The sequence below is a fragment of the Oryzias latipes genome, chromosome 24 (genome assembly GCF_053564925.1).
Source record: "Oryzias latipes strain Hd-rR chromosome 24, Olatipes_Hd-rR_3.1".
Classification (NCBI taxonomy): Eukaryota; Metazoa; Chordata; class Actinopteri; order Beloniformes; family Adrianichthyidae; genus Oryzias; species Oryzias latipes.
The window spans coordinates 2,117,869-2,135,684 of NC_136260.1; the positions used below are offsets into that span (position 1 = coordinate 2,117,869).

The 17,816-nt window shown below is 45.7% G+C and overlaps 1 protein-coding gene across 1 annotated transcript; it reads left to right on the forward strand.

Moving 5' to 3' along the window:
* Positions 1-1,896: 1,896 nt before the first annotated feature.
* LOC101167262 (creatine kinase B-type) lies at positions 1,897-11,891 on the forward strand. The gene is made up of 8 exons (XM_023952701.2): positions 1,897-2,092; positions 2,598-2,799; positions 3,936-4,090; positions 6,289-6,421; positions 10,814-10,985; positions 11,063-11,186; positions 11,259-11,448; positions 11,526-11,891. Exons 2-8 carry the CDS (start codon positions 2,607-2,609, stop codon positions 11,702-11,704), a joined length of 1,146 nt encoding a protein of 381 aa, XP_023808469.1. The 5' UTR covers positions 1,897-2,092; positions 2,598-2,606; the 3' UTR covers positions 11,705-11,891.
* The last annotated feature ends 5,925 nt before the right edge of the window (positions 11,892-17,816 follow it).

Here is a 17,816-nt window from a genome sequence, read left to right on the forward strand (position 1 = left end):
GCCTGACAACAGGCCTTGTTTTAACACAAAAAGATTTATTTAACATGCAGAGCTTGTCTGCAGGAGCTGCAGAAACTGATCCAAAAGCCAGGGAGCAGCTCCGCTCAGGTCACATGACTGTAGATCACGTGCGCGGGCAGGCGCTTGCAAGACTTGCATGTTAAAGAGTCAGTACAGTGCAGGCCCTATACCCTGCAACTGGATGGTCTGCCGGTGGATTTCCTTTACCTGTCAGTGTAGGGGGGGGGGGGGGGGGGGGCATGATTGGCTGCAGCAGAGAAGAGTTCATAGAAATGTTCGTTTCCTGCTGGTCCTGGCTGAAACAATGTTTCCATGGCGATAGAAGGGGGGAGCCATGTTTATCTTTAACACATGGCTTGGAGGGGGGGGGGGGGGTGCAGGCTCTCTACATGCTGATGGGGGACTGGGGAGGGGCAGCAAGGGAGGGGGGGGTGATTTGTCTTCAGCTGTCAGCACTTGACTCTCTCTCCTCATCCTGCCGACGGTACTTTATTCATTGCACATGGAAATGCCACTGAGACGAGGCTCCGCCTATACACACACCCGTAATCCAGATCCCCTCCCCTCCCCAGGTTTATAATCCTGACACAACCCCATTTGTTATCACAACTGCTAAACCGGTGGTTGATGGAGCAGCTGTTACCATGGAGACGAGCATCAAGGCGGGCCTAACCTCCAGTAATCTCTGTTGGGGTTTAAGATGGAGGCAGAGCCAGACAGCAACACTGAGTGTGCACGTGATTAGACCTCAGTATAAGGACTGCGCATGCGACAGACAGGCTGGAAGAGCACGATCATCACAGTGCTTCAGTCTCATTCAAACAAATGAAGTGGGGTAGGCCTTTAAACCTCGGCAGATCGAGTGGGAGGGATAATGGGAGTGTTTGTGTTGTGGAATCGGCCAGTAAGAGCAGAGCGAGAGAAGCCATTGGGGTCCTAACCTAACTTAAACAAGAACAGTCTTCTTAGTACTCATGTGAGATTTGTGAGATGAGGGAGGGGCTTGTAAATCCCCAGAAAATGTGGGAGGGGCATTTTTGAAGTCCATCAGGCTGGGCGACATGGACTAGAATACCCAGGAAATTTCAGAGGCCTGCTGCTAAAATCTGTTTGACTGAAGCAGATTATGTAAACTCTGCTTGATGTGATTTCTGTTGTATGTGCAGGGAGTGGGATCAGGATGACAATAAGGGCTGTCATTATGCAATCCAGCAAATCTGGCCCAACTAGAATGATCTGGTTGAATTGGTTTATAACCTTCATCTGATATTGAATGGAACTGAACTGCATCCATGCTGGTCTGAGGGCTGTAATCCAGCAGCATGTGACGTTCTTAACAGCTTTTATAGAGCGAAACTCTGCAGTTTTGAAGGACAAATCACCTTCCTCACATTTCAGACCTTTTTTTAAATAAACCTGCTGACCAGACGGGAACCTTTGACTTCAAAGCTTTAAGACGGACCAATTCTGGACCAATCTTTATAGAGACAACTGCTGTACAGACAAGAACACAGAGTTGCAGCCCTGTGCACGTGCACGCTGTCCTCCTGCAGCTAATGAATAATTCAGAGCTGCAGGAGAAAGTGCTCTGTCACTGGAGGACTGTGACCTTCATGCTTCTGCTCATCTCATCTCCACACAGACACTTAGAAATGGATCAGAGCTGTAGTTCCGACATGATTCCACTCTTAACCCACACAATGAGAACATATTGTCTGAGCTGAGATGAACGCTGCTTCTGCTGGACTCTGGTCCTGTCCAGCTTTGAGTTTTTGAAACAATCTCAGCGCCTCATCTGCAGGCGAGGCATGCGTAGCTGAAGGAAGCTATGTAGGACGTCCCATCCTGGAAGCGGACTCCTTTCCCTCAGTCTGGCTCAATGGCACTGCAGCAGGACATCAGAAGATGGAGACGCAGTGGCACCCGGTCACGTGGCTATCTGCCCAATGGAATGAATAGACCGTAAATAGGAGCCAATGGGAGGCGGAGGGCGCATATAAAAGCGGTGAGTCCTGTAATCCGCAGCAGCAGCACCAGAACCGCTTGAGAATCTCATCGGGACGGAACCAAGGTAAGACTGCAGCCCGACTTTGTGTGTCGTTGCAAACACATCCATGTCCGTGCGCGCTTACGGGACCGGTGCTTTGCTGGGCCAAAGCGGGGAGGAGGGGAGCGGGGCTGGCGCGCGGATCCCGGCTGTGACCTTGCCGCGTGCGTCCGCAGGTGCTGCGCAGAATCCTCTGCAGCAGCGGGCATTGGTCTGCAGAAGGCAGCGTAATCCGCGCAGACGAAGCATTTCTCCAGCCCGTGCACAGGACAGGCCAAGGAACGCACGCGCACAACGTCAGAGTGGGATACGTTACTTGGGATGAATGCGCCGCATAGGGTTCCGGTCTATTTGGTCATGTCCGCGGGTCAGCACGCAGGTTGCACACGCGGACTATGTGCTGCAGTCTCTTAAGAAGCGGGGCACGCGAACATCCTAATGACGTCATGACCATAATTCATCGTTTTTGGGGGGGTATAGCAGCAGTGGATTTCTGCGTCATAGGTGTCTGACACCCCTCCCTCTCCAGGTCAGCAGGATGCCGTTCGGAAATTCCCACAACCAGGTGAAGATGCGCTTCTCTTCGGACGAAGAGTTCCCCGACCTGCGCGCTCACAATAACCACATGGCTAAGGTGCTCACGCCCGACATGTACGCGCGCCTGCGTGACAAGGAGACACCCAGCGGATTCACCTTGGACGATGTCATTCAGACTGGTGTGGACAACCCAGGTAAGAACTGTGGGGACAGCTCACCCCCAACCTGAGACAGGACAGGTGAGCTCTGAGAGTGAATGTCTGAACAGATTCAGCCTGGAGAATTTGATGAACATGAAGGGCTGGCAAAGGCTGCTCAGAACACATCTGGTTGCTTTTCTGGTTTCCTAGCCTTGCCTGAATGCAGCATCCTGCTGACAGAACACCCTCCTTCCCCACACACAAACACACCTTCATATGGAAGAGATTCTGTAGCATAATTACAAATCAAAGTGAAAACCAAGAAATGCTTTTCATTTTCTAAATGTAACTGCATCAAATGAATCAAAATTAAATGAAAAATCAATACTTCATAATGATTTTTCACTTTCTACTTAAAAATCGCTTATTCTGTGTCATAATTAAAACGAAAATGCAAAGAGGGGATTGCATTTTCATTCCAACATCCACCCTGTGAACATTGTCGCATAATTCAATTTGAATAAGCATTTCCAGCGGGGCGATGACGTCAGTCCTGTCTCAGTGTGTCCGGCTGCTAAGAGACACATGCTAGGAGCAGTGGAGCTTTGTGTTAGCGGCATAATCATAACAGAAATAAAGCACATTTAGAAGAAAGTCTCCTTCGTGCTGATTTTGCTGTTCGATGACAGATTTCACCATGCTAAACGTTTGCTAAACGTTTGCTGGTTGGAGCAACACCCACTCAGCGCGAAGCTGAGTGGGTGTTGCTACACATTTGCTACACATTTACCAGAGAACCTTTTGAAAATGAAATGTCAAATACCATTTTCATTATCATTTTAATTAGGTGAGAGAATAAGCAGTGTTGAAGAAGAAAATGAAAAAGCATTTTGGTGGATTGCTTTTTCATTTTTAATTTGGGTCAAAAAATGTAGCTTTATTTTGAAAATGAATAAGCATTTCTGGTTTTGACTTTTATTTGTAATTATGCTACAGAATCGCTTCCATACTTTCACTCAGAAGTTTGGCAAACGCAGTTCTGAATGGCTGCTGGGGTAGGCAGCTTGTGTGGAGGTCAAGCTGTTCTTGGTTTGAATGGGGGGCAGAAGTGACACCTCTCTGTCTCCTTCGGGGTTTTTGTTATGAATCTGCATTTTATAAAAAATTCTGACTCCTCATTCTGTCCCCAGGTCACCCTTTCATCATGACGGTGGGTTGCGTGGCTGGGGATGAGGAGACCTACGAGGTGTTCAAGGACCTGTTGGACCCTGTGATTGAGGACCGCCATGGGGGATACAAACCCACAGACAAGCACAAGACGGACCTGAACCCAGAAAACTTGCAGGTACGCCTGCTGATACATTAAAATGGGTGCGGTGAGAAGCGACTTACCAATTACAGGTCAGAACTGCACTTAGTGGACTCTGAAACACTGACTGAATATGAGAACTGGACTAAGAGTGGCGTCACCCATGTAAAATGGCTTACTTTCTGCTCCAGCAAAATGAAGTCAATTTAGCCGCCATTTTTAAAAAATAAGGATGCCGTCATGTTGGAACCAGAGATCTTCAATGAGCAGTAGGGGTTTAACAAAACATTTGAACAGGATTCGATTTGATTTGATATTTGTAGCTGCCTATTTAATTTACTTTTGAGTCCAATTTGATGTAACTCCCTGACCTAAAAAACAGGACATCTTTACCCAAAACTCCAACCAGTGAGACACAGAGAGAAATTCCTGCTACTGAACAGTGAAGTTTTCCAAATCAAATCAAATCAAACTTTATTTATAAAATGCATTTTGTGCAGCTTGAAGCGCTTTAACATTAAAAACAGAAAACACACAACATTACAGTAAAAACCCAACCCACCCTTCCCACTTCCCTCCGTTAAAACACATGACTCATGGCCCCCAGGTACAAAGAATAATGACTATGTAACTTTAAATAAATAAATAAATAAGCAAACAAACAAAAAAGTATGGCTTGGCTCTGCTGTGAGGAAACAGTATTTGGGAATCTCTTCATACCAGGAGCCAGTCTGGCCATTGGAACATCACCACAGCGCCCATCCACAACACTGGGGTCCACTTCAGAGCTGCAAAATTAGACCTCAGATGCCCCAGCAAGGGCAAAAACTGCAGCAACAACCCCTGACCAAGCCGGCAAGCCCTGGAGGAAAAGATCCCCACAAGAAACACTGGGGCTAAAATCATGATAAGATACTAAAATTAAAGACAGAAGATGTATATAAAAACATAAAATTGAGAATAAGATGCATAAAATGAAAATAAATACCTAAAATAGCCTATACTAAAACTAATAGAATAAATTAGCAGTTAAAATCAACTGAAAGCTAAATTGAAAAGATTCTTGAATTTCTTCCAGATCATCAAGTATAAATGAAATCTGTGTCCAAACAAACAAGTACACTAGAATGAATGTCAAATCCATTCACATGTTAGTTTCCTAAAGTTCACCACTGTTGTTTTTCCACATCCAAAGAATCCAAAGGGAACATTCTTAGAACATTCTAGACACTGGATGGTCACATGACTTTATTCACAGTCTGTCCACACTTTGGACTGGAATGATGGACTGATCCGTTTTTCCTGACATCACGTGTGTGTTCTCCGCTGAAGCACTTGGTCGTTTTTACTTTATAATAAACCTACCGGGTCTCAATCCAAATGATACTTTCCAATAGTGATTCAATTATCGTGTATCTCATTTAAAAAAAATATTTTTAATGGCATTCATTTGATTTGATTCTGTCTCAGACAGATCAATCTGGTCCGATCCTAGGAATATAAATTGATTCATCGATTTATTGTGACAGCCACAGTAAGCAGTGATTGGTCTGAGCCATCATTTCTATAGAAACTGCTCTGGCCAATAAGAAGTGAATTTGTTTAAAGTCCACACCCCTACCACTGGAAAGCGGGCTCTGGAAAATTAATCAAAGTTTTGAATGCTGGATGTGGGGGCCAGCAGGCGCTACAGACTTTTATTGAGTAATCTGATTGGTCAGTTTATAACTTGAACTACAGAAAGTATATCATGAAAAAAGAGGATTATCAAGAATAGGTTCAAAAGCATCAGAGCAAGAATGGTTATTCTGACAAAAAGAATAACAGTAATAGCTATTTATTTCTCTATAGAAGTCTTAGGGATTTTGGCTTCTTGCAACAAGCGGGTACTTCCTGTCTGGAATGTCAGATGGGAGGGGTCACTCAGTCCAGTTCTCGTATTTAGTAAGAAGTCAGACACAGTGATTACATCAGCAGAAAAAAGTCCATCCCATCTGTTCAGTGATGTGACAGTGCCTCCTCTAAATCAGTCATGTTTTCATAACCGGGCCTCCTCTACTCCCTCTGAGCACCCCCTTCAGGTGTGTCCAATGTTCAGATTTCATCTGTGGTTGTGCAAACACATGCAGATGGGAAGCTAAGGTTTTTTGAGGGAGGGAAGGCTGTCCTCAGAAACCTGGTTTAGTCTCATGACCACATTTTCTAATCTCACTCCTTCACCTTCTACCTTTCAGGGGGGTGATGACCTGGATCCCAACTACGTGCTGAGTTCTAGGGTCCGGACAGGTCGAAGCATTCGTGGCTTCTGCCTGCCCCCCCACTGTAGCCGTGGAGAACGGCGCGCCATCGAACAGTTGTCCATCCAAGGTAAACTCTAAACTTGGCTTTACAATGTGTCCATTATTCATTCACTCCTCATTCATACTTGGTGATGACAGTGGCGTGGCTGCCAGTTTGTGCCTACAGCCCCTCTGACCATCACCGGAACATTTATACACATTCCCACACCAGTGGAGACACACTGGAGACAGGGAGGGTGAAGTGTTATACCCAAGGACACAACAACAGTTGACTGTGGGGATCAGGGATCGAACTGCCAACCCTTCAATCATTGGACGACCTGTTCAACCGTCTGAGCCACTGTCACCACTGTCGCCACCAAAAGTATTTGCTCCCCCATCCAAATGACCAGAATCAGGTGTCCTTATCACTTGATCTGGCCACAGGTGTATCAAATCATCACTCAGTCATCCAGACTGTTTTCACAAACATTTGTAAAAGAATGTTCCGCTCTCAGGAGTTCAGTGAATTCCAGCGTGGAACTGTCATTGGACGCCACCTGTACAACAGATCCAGTGGTGAAATGTCCTCCCTCCTAAATCTTCCACAGTCAACTGTCAGTTCTATCAGAACAAAATGGAAGAGTTTGGGAACAACAGCAACTCAGCCACCAAGTGGTAGACCACATAAACTGATGGAAAGGAGTCAGGATGCTGAAGCATAAAGAGGTCGAGGACTTTCTGCAGTCAATTGCTACAGAACTCCAAACAGACCTTCAGATTAGTCCAAGTCCAGCATGCAGAGAGATTCATGGAACGGTTTCTATGGCCGAGCAGCTGAATCCAAACACACATCACCAAGTGGAATGCAAAGCCTTTATGCAGTGGTGGAAAGCACGCCGCCGCTGGACAATTCCATGCTCCCAACCTTGTGGGAACAGTTTGGAGCGACCCCTTCCTCATCCAACATGATTGTGCACCAGTGCACAAAGCAAGGTCCATACAGACATGGATGAATTTGACTGGTTTGGACAGAGTCCCTACCTGAACCCCATAGAACACATTTGGGATGAATTAGAGTAATGACTGAGAGCCAGGCCTTCTCCACCAACATCAGTGTGTGACCTCACCAATGACCTTTTGGTCCAAAATTCCTAGAAACACTCCCCAAACTTGTGGACAGCCTCCCCAGAAGAGTTGTAGCTGTAATAGCTGCAAAAGCTGGAGCCACATCATATTAAACTCAATGGATTAGGAATGGGACGGCACTTCAGTTCATATGTGAATCAAGGCAGGTGAACCAATACTTCTGGTAATATAGTTTACTGTATGTCAAACCACCATGCCTCTATTACAGTGGATAAAGTTCAATTCAATGAGATGATCACAGATAGTAGCCCTTGTGCTATCCTAGGCACTTTAACATTGGGAGTTGGGTCATCTAGACCCACTAGACAGTGCTCTGAACCTTTTTTCTTCAATGATTTGTGATCTTCACTGGTGTCCATGTCAGGATCCTGTTGCAGACACAAACGCAGGATGCAGGAATGCAGAAGCAAAGTTCTTTAATTCTGGACTGAACTGGATGACACTCAAGGCTTGAGGTTACAGTAGACTCGAGAGGCAAACAAAACAATCTCGTAAAGAGTGGAGGAAACACACAGATTAAATACACAGGAGGACTGATGACATAAGTGAACACAGGTGTAGCCAATAAGATGCCAGGTGGAAGGAAAAGTAACTGCAATGAAGAAAACCCAGGAAACAATGAGCTGGAAACAGGATAAACTGAACACAATTACACACCCCACCCCAAATACCCCACAGTACCCCCTCCTCAAGGGGCGCCTCTGGGCGCACGGCTAGGCTTGTCGGGGTGACGACAATGAAACGCACTAACAAGAGCCGGATCCAAGATCCTGGAGGCCGGCACTCAGGACCTCTCCTCAGGACCACAACCCTTCCAGTCCACCAGATATTGAAGACCTCTGCCCCGCCGCCTGGCATCCAGCAGGAATCGAACTGTATAGGCTGGATGACCATCTACGCATCTATGATGCGAGGGGGGGGGGGGGTGGTGGAACAGAGGTAGGCTGTAGAGAGGTGTCCACATGGGGCTTGATTTGGGAGACGTGAAAAACAGGGTGGATGTGTAGGGACCTGGGAAGCCGAAGCTTGACCGCCACTGGGTTAACAACCTTCACCACCTCGAATGGGCCAATATACCTTTGGGACAACTTCTTTGATTCGGTATGAAGCTTTATGTTAGTAGTGGACAGCATGACCGACTGACCAGGTGTATACTTCGGCGCCAGTATGCGATGACGATCAGCCAGCCGCTTATTTGCTGCAGATGAGCGGAGCAGAACAGCCCGGGCCTCCCTCCAGATGTGCCTGCATCGGCGATAGAGGTACTGGACTGAGGGTACGGCCACCTCCTTCTCCTGCTCTTGGAATAGTGGAGGCTGATAGCCCAGAGAACACTCGAAGGGGGATAAACCAGAAGCAGATGAGGTAAGAGAATTGTGTGCGTACTCTACCCAGGGCAGCAGGAAACTTCAGGAGGACTGGCGGCGGGAGCAGACGCAACGGAGGGCAGCCTCCAGGTCTTGGTTGGTCTGCTCAGCCTGGCCATTTGTTTGGGGGTGAAAGCCAGAGGACAGGCTGGCTGTAGCCCCAAAAGCTGCACAGAAGGCCTTCCAAACCTACGAAATAAACTGAGGGCCCCGATCTGACACAATGTCCACAGGAATGCCGTGCAGCCTGAACACATGGTTGAGGATTAACTTGGCGGTCTCTGCAGCAGAGGGTAGTTTGGTTAATGCCACAAAATGGACCGCCTTGGAGAAGCGGTCCACAACAGTCATGATTACTGTCTTACCAGCAGAGGGGGGTAACCCGGTTACAAAGTCCAAACAAATGTGAGACCACGGACGAGTTGGAACAGACAAGGGGGCAGTTGTCCAGCTGGTGGTCTGTGACTGGCCTTGTTTTGAAAACAGATGAGGCAACCAGAAACAAAGTCCTGTGTGTCTCGAGACATACTGGGCCACCAGAATCTGCGACGCAGGAAAGACACCATCCTCCGTACACCCGGGTGGCAGGTGAAAAGGTGTGAACCACACTGAACATGGACAACAGAAAGCCAAGGAGAGAATTGTCCCAGGACATTAGAAACAAAATTATAGACAAACATGGTAAAGGTAAAGGCTATTAAACCATCTCTAAGCAGCTTGAAGTTCCCATGACAACAGTGGCACATATTATTCAGAAGTTTAAGACCCACGGGACAGTAGCCAACCTCCCTGGACGATGGAGGAGGAAAATTGATGACAAATTGAGGAGACGGATAGTTGGAACTGTATCCAAAGAGCCCAGAACAACCTCCAAAGACATTAAAGGTGAACTCCTAGATCAAGGTACATCAGTGTCAGATCGCACCATTCGTGGTTGTTTGAGCCAGAGTGGACTTCATGGGAGACGACCAAGGAGGACCCCACTGTTGAAAGGAAATCATCAAAAAAAACTGGAATTTGCAAAAATGCATGTTGACAAGCCACAAAGCTTCTGGGAAAATGTCCTTTGGACAGATGAGACCAAACTGGAGCTTTTTGGTAAGACACATCAGCTCTATGTTGGTAGACTCAAGAATGAAGCATCCAACCAAAAGAACACTGTCCCTACTGTGAAACATGGAGGAGGCTCAGTTCTGTTTTGGGGCTGCTCTGCTGCATCTGCCACAGGGCGTCTTGAAGTTGTGAAGGTCAAATGAAATCTCCAGATGATCAAGGCATTCTGGGTAGAAATGTGCTGCCTAGTGTCAGAAAGCTTGGTCTCAGTCGCAGGTCATGGGTCTTCCAACAGGACAACGATCCAAAACACACAGCCAAAAAACCCCAAGAATGGCTGAGAGAAAAGCGTTGGACTATTCTGAAGTGGCCTTCTATGAGCCCAGATCTGAATCCCATTGAACATCAGTGGAAGGAGCTGAAACATGCCATTTGGAGAAGACACTCGTCAAACCTGAGACAACTGGAGCAGGAGACAGTGCTCTGATCCTTTGTTCTTCAATGATTTGTGATCTTCACTGGTGTCCATGGATTACATGAAATCTTTCCACCTTTATCCACCTTTGTCATGGTAGGGAGAACACGTCAATGTAAGGGTGGGGTCATCTAAGATAGCACAAGGGCTACACACAGCGCTGACACACACACACATAGTCATTCTACAACACCTATATAGTTAGTTCATTAGTTAGATAGGTAGTAGTTAGTTGTCCTGTTATTTGTTGATAAAGAATACTGCGTTGTAATTTTATTCATTTGCAACGCCGCGGGGGGGGGGGGGGGGGGGGGGCGCTGTTAACGGCTACACCCCGCCCCCTGCTGGTTTATCAACGCGATGATCAAAAATCAAAAATCCTGCACCGTCACAGCTCTACTCTTAACCTGGTTGTTATTTATGCTTGTGCCCACAGCTCTGGACTCCCTTGAGGGGGACTTGAAGGGGAAGTACTACGCCCTAAAGAACATGACTGACGAGGAGCAGCAGCAGCTTATTGATGATCACTTCTTGTTTGACAAGCCCGTCTCTCCTCTGCTGCTGTCGTCTGGCATGGCTCGTGACTGGCCGGATGGCCGTGGCATTTGGTCAGTTTGCCCAGAGTTTAATGGCTGCAGTAGAAGTTAAACTGCCACCTCGCTAACTCCCTGCTGTCGGCCCCCAGGCACAATGACAACAAGACCTTCTTGGTGTGGGTCAATGAGGAGGACCACCTGCGGGTCATTAGCATGCAGAAAGGGGGCAACATGCGGGAGGTGTTCAATCGCTTCTGCACTGGTCTCACTAAGGTGTGCACCAGACCTTTCCTTTGCCTCCCCACTGTTTCACCTCTCCTAAAGCCTGTGTGTTCTCCCTGGTAGATCGAGGAGCTCTTCAAGGAGCAAGGACACGAGTTCATGTGGAACGAGCACCTGGGCTACGTCCTGACCTGCCCCTCCAACCTTGGGACGGGGCTGAGGGCCGGCGTGCACGTCAAGCTGCCCAACCTTAGTAAGCACGAGAAGTTCGGGGAAGTCCTGAAAAGGCTGCGGCTGCAAAAGAGAGGAACCGGTATGAGAAGAATGAGGCATTTATACGCCGCTGCCTGGCTCAGGTTAATCCATAGCTCTTCTGTATTTCTTCTCCAGGGGGGGTGGACACTGCAGCTGTGGGGGGAGTTTTTGACATCTCCAATGCAGATCGCCTGGGCTTCTCTGAGGTGGAGCTGGTCCAGATGGTGGTGGATGGGGTCAACCTGCTGGTCAGCATGGAGAAGTGCCTGGAGGCTGGTGAGGGCATTGATGACCTCATGCCTGAACAGAAGTGAACTGTCCTGCAGGAACAAAACCTCCACTTTCACTCGACCCCTCCTCACTAATCAGAAACGTCCTGATGCTGCAGGACCTTAGACCGCTGTTAGACCTCAGTCTTCCAACATGTGAAGGGTTTTCTATTTCCTGTCTGCACCTGTTGGAGTTCCAAACCATAATAAAGTCTCTGTGGCCCAAACCGAGCGCCAACGCTTCACGTGTCTGCATTTTCTTTCATCAGATGTTCAGCAGCAGTGAAGTAGTCTCAAACTTAGTCCTTTCTCACTGATGACCTCTGCAGGTTTCTGGATCAGTTCAACACATCCAAATTCAGCTGAACATTTGACCTGGACACTGGGTAGGGGGTCCCTGAGATGCATGTGAAGTGGACTCTGGCAATATCTCCACCACTGTGTAATTGTACTCCAGGCTTACGGGTAGAGAGATCTGACAGAAGAACTCTGTCACTGTTCTACATAAATAATACAAGGTAACTTACCAATTATAAAAAAATATACATTGTAAATGCTGCCTTAGAAGGCCCAAAGTCCCATTCACCCACACACTGGTGGCACCACCAGGAGTAATGTAGGATTCAGTGTTTTGGCCAAGGACACTTTGACACATGGGTCTATCCATTTGTGCCAAAATGTGTTTTTGTGTCTACTGTCTGTCTTTAGTCCAAAATAGAACCCCATAATGGGTGAGCAGGACAGGAACCAAATCTGCACATTCTGATCAGAGGTCCATTGCTTTAGCTCTGCACCACACCTGCCCCGTCACAATATTTGTTCTACAAATTTCCCACATCCTGGTATTTGTCTTCCCCTCTCAGATTATTCACAAATAAGAAGGCTATTTGTAGTAATCATATATTCAAAGTTGTATTGAAATGACAATTTTTTTGATCAGACCAATTTGAGTTGTTTAACGGTTTATGAAACGGTTTTTGATTCATCCCCTGGTTCTCACTTTTTGACACTGATGAATATGGCACAGTTAACCAGCAGGTGTCACTGTAGCATTCCTTTTTGTTCAAACAACATGTGCCTTTTATCCTGCGTAAAAACTCTCCACCAAAGCACCTGTGCAAATCAGTATAAGCTGATTCCCTGTGTTGACTCCTGACAGAATAAGCTGAAAGGTTAGAGAAAAAGAGCTTGAAAAAATCAAAACAAGCGCCGTAGAGATGCTGTCCTGGATGCCTCTCAAAACGTCCTGCCTTTCCATTGATCAAAAAAGATTTTCTGATAAGACTAGTCCTTTAGAAGTCGTGGCCTAGTCTCAGTAAAAGACTTTTACACAGAGGGAACTTTAGTTTCATTTGAATTACTATCTAAATAGTTTTTTTCTACCCAACACTCACTTGTTCAAGTATCTGCAGGCTCATAATTGTATTTGTCGTCACTTCCCTGAGTCTTCCAGTGCCCCAACATGACATGGTGCCTCTGTCAGCTCTCCTCCCCCTCCCCTCTCTGCTTGGCTCCTTATTCGACACAGCTGCGACCACTCACCTCATCACCTACCTGCCGTCAAAAGGAGATCCAGCTCCAGCATTCATCGCCAGTTCGTTGCCCCTGATAGAATCCATTACCACGAGTGGTCGCCTGAATCTTCAACTGTCTCAGATCCAAGCCTCAGCACTTCTTCCAGTCACTCCACGAGCCTCTGCCGATTCTCCAGTGACGCCAGGAGTACGGTGGCCGAGAAGGGTCACAACACAACACATTAACTTTATACACAACACACTAACTTTACACACAACACATTAACTTTACACACAACACATTAACTTTATACACAACACACTAACTTTACACACAACACACTAACTTTACACACAACACATTAACTTTACACACAACACATTAACTTTACACACAACACATTAACTTAACACACAACACATTAACTTAACACACAACACAACACAATAGCTCACAACACAACACATTAACTCACAACACAACACATTAACTCACAACACAACACAATAACTCACAACACAACACAATAACTCACAACACAACACATTAACTCACAACACAACACAATAACTCACAACACAACACATTAACTCACAACACAACACATTAACTCATGGCCCAGAGGGGTCACAACACAACACATTAACTTACCTCACAACACATTAACTCACAACGGAAGTAAAGCAGCAATTGAAGTGCTTTTATTCTGAAATTTCTACTGGGCTGAGCAGCTAACTACCTAACAGAAAGTAATGTCACAGTGAGCTGTGGAGGGAGCATGTTATTGCTACAAGAGAAGCTAGCAGCAGTGTTGCCAGAAACTTTGTTTTTACTACGGTTCTCCCTCCTCTAAACACACACAATATGAACACACACTCCTCCCTCCGCTCTGACACCCCCCTCTGTCGCTGCACGCGCGCTCCTCTCCTCTCCTTTTTTCCGCACCGTCCTGTGTGTGCGTGTGTGTTGGGGACTGCACGTGCCTGTGTGAGAGGACGGAGTGGAAAAAAGGAGAGGAGAGGAGCGCGCGTGCAGCTCCCTCCACAGCTCACTGTGACATTACTTTCTGTTAGGTAGTTAGCTGCTCAGCCCAGTAGAAATTTCAGAATAAAAGCACTTCAATTGCTGCTTTACTTCCGTTGTGAGTTAATGTGTTGTGAGGTAAGTTAATGTGTTGTGTTGTGACCCTTCTGGGCCATGAGTTAATGTGTTGTGTTGTGAGTTATTGTGTTGTGTTGTGAGTTAATGTGTTGTGTTGTGAGTTATTGTGTTGTGTTGTGAGTTATTGTGTTATGTTGTGAGTTAATGTGTTGTGTGTTAAGTTAATGTGTTGTGTGTAAAGTTAATGTGTTGTGTGTAAAGTTAATCTGTTGTGTGTAAAGTTAGTGTTTTGTGTGTAAAGTTATTGTGTTGTGTGTAAAGTTAGTGTGTTGTGTGTAAAGTTAGTGTGTTGTGTATAAAGTTAATGTGTTGTGTTGTGACCCTTCTGGGCCACCGTACACGAGCCACAGTCGTATCCTCCAGTGACGCCACGAGCCACGGACAACAAACCAGCCATGTCACGGGTCCTCTTCGGGTTTTCCTGCTACGCCTACAACCATACAGGATCAAGAAAAATAAACTTTCTTACTCACCCCAAAACTCACCTGTGTTTCCTTCGGGTTCCAGCGTCTGGGTCTGTTTTGTCTTGCTAGCTATGACACAACAGCCACTATGACTGATACTTTCATGCCGATCAACCCCTCCCTGAAGGCTCTTCTTCCTCTTTCGGCTTCTCCCATCAGGGGTCGCCACAGCGAACAAGTCGCATGGTAAACTTGGCAATGTTTTACGCCGGATGCCCTTCCTGACGCAACCTTCTCAAACCGGGCTTGGAACCGGCACGGAGGTGGAGAAGGGAATAGGGAGCAGCCCGGAGTCGAACCCTGGTTGCACGGACGGAAGGCGCCGCAAACCAGCACGAGCTAAACCGGCTCCCTCCCTCCCTGAAGGCTACAATATCAAAAATTTATAACCTCTTACTATCCACCCTTAATTCAACATCTGACCATCTACACGTGGCTTGGCCAGAAGAGCTCCAGGTGGACATAAATGATGATCAGTGGAGATCTGTCCTTGGACGATTTCACTCCTCATCAATATGTGCCCTGTATCATTCAATGTAAAGTGGTTCATAGAGTTACATATACTGTCCTCGTACTTTTAGACTGGAAATCTGCTTTTGACACTGTGGATCATAACATTTTAATTGAACGTCTTCACAAAGACTGTGGTTTTAAATTGGTTTATTTTGTATCTTAGTGGAACAACTTTTAATGTGGCTGTCAGTTTCTCAAGCTCTGAAATTGAAAAAATAACTTGTGGCATTCCCCAGGGTTCTGTACTTGGCTCAATGCTATTCATTTTATGTATGATTCCTCTTGGAAAACTTATTAATGAATTCAGCCTCATCTCATATCATTTCTGTGCACACGATATCCAGCTCTACTGTTCTTTCCCAGAAAACGATTACAACAAACTACGAAATTTGTTGAATTGATTAACGAGGAATAAATATGGCTGACCAATAATCATTAAGTTTTAAACACCCAGAAAACCGAGACGCTGATTTTTGCCCCAGAACATAAAATCCTTTCAATCAGACAACACCTTAGGCCTGTGAGCTCTTTTGTCCAGTCAAGCTTCAGAAATTGGGGTGTTGTTTGACAGGTCTATGTCCCTGGAAGGTCACTCAAAAGAGATCATAAAACAGCTGTTTTTATTATCTGAGGAGTGGGGCAAAAATAAAAAGTGTTTTGTTTCAATCTGACTCGGGAAAAATTATCCATGCTTTTATTTCTTCTCGTTTAGATTACTGCAACTCTGTTTTTACCTGTTTTAACAAACGTTCCCTAAACTGTCTTCAGCTTGTCCAAAACTCTGCAGAGAGGCTTTTAACAGGAACCAGTAAACGGACACATATCACTCCTCTGCTGTCTGCTTTACATTGGTTACCAGTCAAATTTCAAATTGATTTTAAAATTCTACTTTTGGTTTTTAGGGCCTTTTAGGACAAGCTCCAACGTACATATCTGACCTTTTAACCGAACAACCAACCAAAATCTTTTAAGCGTTTAAAAAAACCTCTTTAAGACTAGAGGAGATCTCTCTTTTGAAGCTGTTGCTCCTCATCATTGGAACTCCCTACCATGGTCGTTGCGTAAGATTGACTCAGTTGATTGTTTTAAATCTCAGGTCAAGAGATTGTTATTAAGGAGAACTTTTAGTTGATTTTATTCCTTGCTTTTCTCTGTTTGACTGTGTTTTGTTTCATTATTATTGTATTTTATTACTTTTTTGAGTTTTGATATGATTTTATGCTCCTTTTGCAAGGCACTTTGTAATTCGTTCTGGGTTTTAGTGTTATATAAATAAAGATATTCTATTTGATTCTATTCTACAATTTTGTCTCTTGTGTAATGTGACAGCTCTTTGGTCTTGGCCATGTTAAATAAAAAAAAAAGCAATAGAGTCCACGTTTACAGTGACAAGGTTGAGAGCTTCGCATGTGGGCAGTCCAAATATTGCTGGACCTGGTACATCCACAACACAAAATATGGCGTTAATCCACTCTGAATGTTTCCATTGACATGGGATGTTTATTTTCCCATAGCATCGGATCCTGTGTCCGCTGTAGGCTGAAAGTTTTGCAAGGCTTGTTTGGAGTCTGTTCATCGCCTGTCTGCCTCTGCCGTACATTTGTCTGTATGTACCCAGAGGCAGGGTGTTCCCTGACACATCTGTCGATTTTCAAGCTAAGTGTGCTTTTCTGGCCCGATAAGTTGGGTGGTTTTACATTGAGAATTGTGTAAGCCTCTTCTCTTGCCATTTTTGCATCAATGCTGTGGATGCATTTTTTTTTTGGATTTCATTTTTTTTCTTTTTCTGCAGCACTTGGCCCAGTGTCCCGTTTAGCCACATAGGTGACACGTATCATTAAAAGCAGGACGTTGTGGTGGCTTATGATCTGATCCACATCTTTGGCAAAACCTTCCCCTGCCTTTGGTGATAACATCCACTCTTTCCTTTTGCTCTGTTTTGCATACCTCAAGTTGGTGAAGTTGGAGATTTCCTGCTGTGAGAGCTTCATGTTTTCGTCCTTCAGTCAGGACTTCGGCTAGAGAACAACCTTGAGGCTTGCTGTAGAGCTCATTTCTGAAAGCTTCATGTAGCGTGCTGGCTATGATCAGCTCAATCAGGCGTTCATGGAGTTCTTCATCTGTGAATTGACATTTTAGTACAAGAGTTCTCGCTCTGGTTATAAAATCATCAATACTCTCGCCTGGTTTCTGTCTATATTGCATAAGATGCAGTCTGTGAATTCTGAAGTTGACATCCAGCTTTAATTGTCCTTCAAAACACTTCCACAGATTTGCCGGGACTTTCTTTTCATCTGCCGTTAGACCGCTAGCATTTAGCCTCTTTAGCCCCTCATCTCCGATGCCTCTGCACATTTTCCTAACTTGTATTTCTCCATCTGAGATTTCCTCATCCTCTAGGTACAGGCACATTTTTTGCTAGAATAATGAAATTGCCTCATCCAGGTCCGGGTCGGACCAGTTCATAGTAGGAAGATGTGACACCATCTCGAACCAGCAGGCTA

Excerpts from the sequence above, each read along its gene's own strand:
- LOC101167262 (XM_023952701.2), top strand. The coding sequence starts at position 2,607 with ATGCCGTTCGGAAATTCCCACAACCAGGTGAAGATGCGCTTCTCTTCG. Across the intron at positions 11,187-11,258 it reads TCTGCACTGGTCTCACTAAG|ATCGAGGAGCTCTTCAAGGA; the intron begins GTGTGCACCAGA and ends TCTCCCTGGTAG. Across the intron at positions 11,449-11,525 it reads GCTGCAAAAGAGAGGAACCG|GGGGGGTGGACACTGCAGCT; the intron begins GTATGAGAAGAA and ends TTTCTTCTCCAG.